Below are 7,256 nucleotides of genomic sequence, written 5' to 3'. Positions count from 1 at the left end.
TTTTTCAAAACTTTTTGGTTTTGTGCGCTTTTTGGACGATTTCCCACGTTTTTTCGATTTTTCGAAAATTTTCGAAAATTTGAAAATTTAAAAAAATAACCTAACCTAACCTAACCTAACCTAACCTAACCTAACGTAACCTAACCTTACGTAACCTAACCTAACCTAACCTAACCTAACCTAACGTAACCTAACCTAACCTAACCTAACCTAACCTAACCTAACCTAACCTAACCTAACCTAACCTAGCCTAACCTAACCTAACCTAACCTAACCTAACCTAACCTTACCTAACCTAACCTAACCTAACCTAACCTAACCTAGCCTAACCTAACCTAACCTAACCTAAGCTAACCTAACTTAACCTAACCTAATTTAACCTAACCTAACCTAACGTAACTTTTTGGACGATTTCCCACGTTTTTCGATTTTTCGGAAATTTTCGAAAAATTGAAATTTTCAAAAAAATTTTAAATTTTCAAAAAATTAAAAGTTGCTGCAAATGGCATGAAACGCGAAGAAAACTAAATATTTTCGAAATTTTCGAAAAAATTTTGAATTCAGAATTTTTCAAAATTTTTTGGTTTTGTGCGCTTTTTGTTCCACTTCCCACGTTTTTCGATTTTTCGAAAATTTTCGAAAAAATTGAAATTTAAAAAAATAACCTAACCTAACCTAACCTAACCTAACCTAAACTAACCTAACCTAGCTTAACCTAACCTTCTTCTACTGTGTCTGTCCCAATTTTTATATTTAATAGATCATTATTCATATTTCTGCTGCTCCTCATAACTTTCGTCTTGATTTTGTTTATCCTTAAGCCAAATTGTTCACTAAGTAATCTATTCATACCATTCAATAATTTTTCTACATCTTCCTTCCGTTCAGCCAAGAGGGCAACATCATCAGGGAACCTTAACATTGCTATCCTTTCCCCTTGATCCTTTATTCCTATCATGAAATTTTCTTTCACTTCCTTCATTGCTTCCGCAACATACAAGTTAAACAGCAGGGGCAATAGGCTGCATCCTTGTCTTACTCCCTTTTTAATAAATGTCTGTCTTTCATGATTCTCTACTTTTAATTACTTAATTACTTGCACCATAACCTCACGTTTTCCACTGTGCATGCAAACATACATGCGTATTATATTATGTTCCATGAATCCATAAGACAGTCAGATGACAATAGGATGTGGAGAATGTCATAATAATAATAATACAATACATATTATAAAGTGCAATTCATACTTTTATATACATTTCACATAATACAAACAAAGGGTCACCTAAAGTAATGATAAGTTACAAATACATCTGCCCATTACACACAGAAGATAAATTATTTCTTACTTGTATACAAAATAAATTCATTGACATTAACAGGAGTGTGTAATTAAGTATCTTTTTAATGCTACCTTAAATTGCTCCTTTGTATTTACAAGACTTGTGAGAATTAATGGTAGACTGTTGAAAACTTTGATTCCTGCATAATATGAAATCTTCTGAAAGCATGAGATGTTGGCAACTGGTGTATGAAGCTGATTCTTATTCCTTAGGTTGACACTGTTTACAGAAAAATTAGTTTGAAAAAGTTCTTGGTTGTTAATTGGTGAGAAAAATGTCCTGTTCCTAGTGCATGCTTCATACCCCTTTCTACATAAGATGTATTTAAAGAACTCTTAGAAGTTTTGTTTTGCAGTCAGTAGAGCACAAAAGAATGTAACTTCTATAGGCAAATAACCAGATTGGCTGTTGGAATTTGTGTGAACCCATAAAATGTTGACTTCATTTTACAGTTTCATACACAAAGTGACAATTCTCTGCCTCATTTTGTTTCAATTCTGTAGTATTTGTGAACTGGATTGCGCTGTGACAGCTTTGATAGTTTGTTGTGACAGAGAGCACATAACACAAGTGTTTGTTGATAAGTGTTGAGAAACTGAAAGCATTATGTGTGTGTAATAGCACACATTGTAGGCCAGGAAGTGACTTGTCAGTTTTAGGTTGTATCTGAAATGCATAGTGCTGTACAGACATCTAATGGGACCTTGTGACTGTAAGTACATAATGTGTGCTACGCTGATCGTAATCATGTTTACTCTTTCAACTTGTGCTGTTTCGCCACAGTTTGTATTCTATTTGTGTGTGCTATCCATGATGTAAGATAACAGTGAGGGTTGGAATTAATTTCCTTAAAAGCTTCTCAGTTAGATGCTCATCTTTAAAAACCTGCAGTTATTTCAATGATTGAATGGAATGAAAGTAGCCCAAGTGAATGAGTGCTTGCAACACATCAAGCTGAACTTAGTTTTGAGGTCAATGTGTACCACGTGCTTTTTCCAGTTTTAAGTTACCATCAGTTTGTAAACAAAGAAAATTGATTGTTTACAGTAGTTTGGTTGTGCTGGTATCCTAACCTGCATGAAAAGAAAAATTTTGGAATCTCAATCTTATCAAAAGTAAAGGGAGTTAATTGACATTAGGCCATTTGTCTTTGGATAATCCATAATATTACTAGCATCATAAGCGAGAAGCGTGGACTTTGACAGAGAACCGGTTACTTGCTATAGGTCATTGATGGTTACTGGGACGTACATGTATTGTGGAAACCGAGAGTGCTCGACATCATTTTAGGTGGAATATGTGTCTTTTTTATTCTTGTGTCCGTGAGAAATTTTCAGTGCTACCAATGCTTTTACGGAATCTCGTGACGGTCAGTATGTATTCGAGTGTGGTGACCAAAGAATGTAGTGACGAAAATCAAGGTAATGTATCGTGGAGGTATATCTGATGTGTGGAGGTGTTCTTTGTATGTCGACTGTTGAACATTTTAATACAGTCTCGCGAATAATGGTATACATTGTAAGTGTGCGCCTACATGTGGACAATGGAGTGCTGACAACAATAATGGTTCTCTCTGCCTTTCTGATAATGTCATCTCTGGTCGCGACGATAATGGCGCTGTTATTCTACTTCGTGGCATTGATAGCCATGTTATAGAACTTGTTGCATTTGCTATTCTTCTCGTAGGTCGGCGCATTAAGATAATATACGACGAACAGTGTGGATTTTCCATTGCTTCTTGGTTATTTTGCTAGAAGCTGCAAGGTATGTTGAGGTTACTGTAGTTAGTTTTAAGGGCGCAACCTTATGTGTTGATATTAGCAGAGTTTCTCAATGGCCTTTACATTTCATACAATCATTTGTGCATTGCGGATAACCAGCCCCTTAATAAGAAAGTCCTTCAGTTCCTTCTTAAACTGATTGTTATTTTTCATTTGTTTTATTATGGTAGGCAGTTTGTTATAGAAGAGATAACCTGCTACTGACGGTTATGGACATATATGTTGGAATGTTTAGATTCCAATTGCACAATGCACCATCTATTTTTTGTTATTTTAGTGACACAATATATTTATCTAATTAAATTTTAGGTTCTTTTTGGTAATAATACTTGCACCTTCTTTTACCATATTTTTCTACAGGAAGTACCTCCAAAAGTAACAATTTCAAGTTTTACCTGTATGATCTATGGTGTGGGTTAAACACAGATTAGGGTGTGTATTTATTGTTAATGGACACTGATAGTTGATCGGTTTTCTTTTAAAGTCCTCTTATATTATGATAATACACCACAGAATTTTTATCTTGATTATATTCTGAATTTAGAACTGGTTTATTTGCTTTGATGTAGACATCTTTCAGGTATTTGGGCTTAAGCCTAAAAGAGGCCTAGATCTTACATCAGTGATTACTGGTATCTTACCAGTATCCAATTTGCACCTAATCTCATTAGCAGTGAGTTGCACAAGCTTCTCCTTACCCTTTCAGTTAAGGTGTAATCCATGTCTGGTATGATCATTCCTATTTAAGGATGAATTGTCAGTTAATCTAATATGTGATTTGCCTGCATTCCAAAGCGCACACTCGTAGAATATCTCCACTCCCCACCCACTTGCCTATATGGGGCCTGTCATGATTGAGAAGGCCAACAAAACCAACATTTGTATGAATGCTGTTCATGGCAGTATTGTCCATATAATTTTCAGTCCTGTAATTCTATTGTCTAATTAATGTAGTCTATGTAAGACTTGAGGTTCTCACAGCGGTGAGTATGAAGATTTCCGTCTGATGACGGAGGCAGTATGACCTCTGAAACGTTGGTTAACATTGACCAGACTACACAGCGCAACAACCCAGAAGACGGAAATCTTAATGTAGTCTACCTTTATGACACAATTTCATAGCTTCCTTAAATGTAGATTATTGTCTGCTCTTCTTTACAGTGTGGTTCATAAAATTTTCACATACATTTATTCAGGCTTAAAAGTTCATTCCTTAATGTGTTTCCTCTGGTAAAATGCAATTTCCTTTAATAGGAGGCTTGGAAGATTTACATTTCTTCACTAAACAACCTACTTTCTGTGTTTACAGCTGATGTCTCGTTGCATTATACACACTATTATTTACAGTTTTATCCACTTTTTAGAACTAATTTCAACAAAATACTCAGCCATTCAGAAATGTGACAAACACTACAGTCATGATGACAGCAAAATGCTGCCAATAGAACAATGTTCAGTTTTGTGCACAATAAGGAGAATGCACACAACATTCTGAAGTTGGCTGTCTTCTGGGAATTAGTGCAGGGTAGTCTGATTGATATGTTGGCATAATCAGTGGTCGATATTGACTGACATTTTGGAGGAGCTTGCTTGGGGCCTGCCTTTTTGATTCTAAATGCCATCACTTTACTCTTCTGCTGTAATCATCAGGTTTAGAATGATGTCCATTAACCATCTTGAGTCCTGTTTTGAAGATAAACGCAGTTTGGTACATCACTGACAACTATATCATGGACACACTTGTTCACTAGTTCAATTCTCTTTTGATTATGGTTGATTACGGTGTGTGTTAAATTCTCTTGTGATAGCTATATTCTGTATGTGAATTCTTTTTGCAGTTGCAAATGTGTCGTGCTTTATTTTAGATCATGGAGGGTGAAAGAACAGAGAGGACTGCTGGGACCAAGAAAGCGAACACTGGTCATATTTACAGGCCTGCCACAAAGTTATGGATCAGTGATTGTCTTTGCGTTCCCCCATACCCAACAGTGAAAAATACTTACTTATTTCAAGATTTTCTTGTAGAATATGTCGATGTTTTTGGAGTTGTCTCAGGCAGAAAGTTATTTGGTACTTCTGCTGCAGCCTATACTATAGATGACGGAACTGGAGAAATAACGTGCCTTTTTGACCATGGAAGACAATATGCTAAAGATGATTACCAGCAAATTGTGGAGCTTGGTAGTGAATTGACCAATGTATCAGGATGTACTGATCTTGAACATAAGCTGCTAAATTATATGATGAAACCTGCAATTTATACTTTTGAAAACTTGGTGCAGTATAGAGAAGTTGGTGATACAGTTCATGTTGCTGGACGGTTATGCCAGTATCAGGACTTGAGACAGGTGAAAGCGTATCATCTGAGTCTTATAACAGATTTGAATGATGAGGTAGACAGAATACATGAACTAATGTTACTATATGAGAATGGCTACTGTAGAAGCAATGGTAGTCTTAAACAGAAGCAGAGAACCAGAGTTTGAAAAAGTATCCACAAGAATATAAGATCAGAATATTGCCAGATATTCTTTTTCTGGTTATGACTGTGTAAAATGTCATGAAGGAGAAATACTTGAAATTTGATGGCATTTTTACATATGGTTGGAAAAGGAAAGTACTAGAAATCTGGTGACTTTGTAGATTATGATTGCATAATGTCATGAAAGAGAAATCTATGGGTTTTTACTTGTTCAGTAAGCTCCTGATTATCAGTGTCTGGATTATTCATGCATGACTTCTTTTTTAAATAAACACAGACACATGTGAAATAGGCCTTCAACATCTTACTTGCTTGTGGGGGGGGGGGGGTCTAAAGAAGATAGATGAAAATCATAATAAAATTCTACTGACAGTAAAACAAAGGCTTCATGTACTTAAGAAATTTGAGAACAGAGAATGGGCAACAGAACTTATAAAAAAAAAATGTGGTAGGGATTGAGTGATTCCATCCTTGAAATAACACTACCAGGCTGGCCTTTTCAGAGCTCTTAGTGATGACGTATTTTGGGCATAGTTTTCTGTGAGTCCAGTAACACTGGTTTGATTATGGGGGAAACTTTCTCCAGATCTAGTAGATGATTTGCAAGAAATCAAAAGTTCATGTCATGGTGCGTGCTATGAGAAGTTTTGAAAAAATTGACAATGAAATGAAAAATGGCTTCAGAGTGGTGCATGTGAAGTGGACTTCCAGCACAAGACAGACAGACAATGTCAGTGCTGCAATGAAAGAAATGAGAGTGAAGTTCATGCTGTCATGAGAGAGAGTCTAAAGAGTTTTCAAAACAAGTGAGCATTACAAACTGTTTCTTAAAAAAGGTCTGTTGTGTAAAAAATGTTAAGCAGTTTGTGAAGTTCTATGAAAGCACCAAACAAAATAGTTTGTGTTTTATTATTTATGTATCTTATACCCTTCATTAGCTCTGATAATCAATACGACAGGTGGGAAAGGGAAATTCTTGAAATCTTTTAACTCTTTTGGTTATGGTTGTGAAAGAAAATTTGTTTAAATGTTATGTCTTCGTTATTATTGTATTAAATATGAAAGACAATTTCTTGAAATCAGTTTGGCTGTTATTCTGTAATTCATACTAAACCACCTCTCTTTTTCTGTTTCTAGCTGAATTGCTCAAATTTCTAAATCCTGTTCCTTACAGTGTTGTGAAATATCAATTTTGTTGAAACATTGATCCTTCTTAACATAAATACACACGCCTCCCGTTTGTAGGTTTTGTCTGCTGAAACTGGAACCTAATCTAATGTGAGGAGCAGCAAATCCTGTTCAACCATGTGATGTTCACTTAGACAAAATATAAGATATCCCCCAAAATATAACCCAACAAAACCGTTATGAGCAGATGAATACCGCATCAGCAGTACAAAATCGAAGCAGTGACTAATTAACATGACCATGTTTAAGAATTCAAATGCGAGTGCCCGAAAATATTATTGAAGTGTGGGAGGGGAGGATTGAACAGCCACTGAATGTGCTCACTTCATTGATGTTAAGAATTTAGTAGCCTTAATAATCGGCATTCCTTCATTCGCAACGTGTTTCATACTGTTATTTAATGATGGCCATGTTGTATCAAGCATACTGTATTCACATTGTCGCTCTGTCGACTCATCT

The 7,256-nt window shown here is 35.6% G+C and overlaps 1 protein-coding gene across 1 annotated transcript; it reads left to right on the top strand.

Annotated features, from left to right (window-relative positions):
- Nucleotides 1-2,924: 2,924 nt before the first annotated feature.
- On the top strand, nt 2,925-6,691 carry LOC110840391 (CST complex subunit STN1). Its single transcript, XM_022085389.2, has 2 exons — nt 2,925-3,110; nt 4,993-6,691. The coding sequence occupies exon 2, from the start codon at nt 4,996-4,998 to the stop codon at nt 5,611-5,613; it is 618 nt and encodes a 205-aa protein (XP_021941081.1). The 5' UTR covers nt 2,925-3,110; nt 4,993-4,995; the 3' UTR covers nt 5,614-6,691.
- Nucleotides 6,692-7,256: the final 565 nt, after the last annotated feature.

This window comes from Zootermopsis nevadensis, unplaced genomic scaffold (genome assembly GCF_977971745.1).
Source record: "Zootermopsis nevadensis isolate Lab colony 2312 unplaced genomic scaffold, Znev_1.0 Znev_ptg000030l, whole genome shotgun sequence".
Lineage (NCBI taxonomy): Eukaryota > Metazoa > Arthropoda > Insecta > Blattodea > Termopsidae > Zootermopsis > Zootermopsis nevadensis.
Note: the sequence above shows the minus strand (reverse complement) of the source record. Positions and strands in the feature narration are given on the sequence as shown.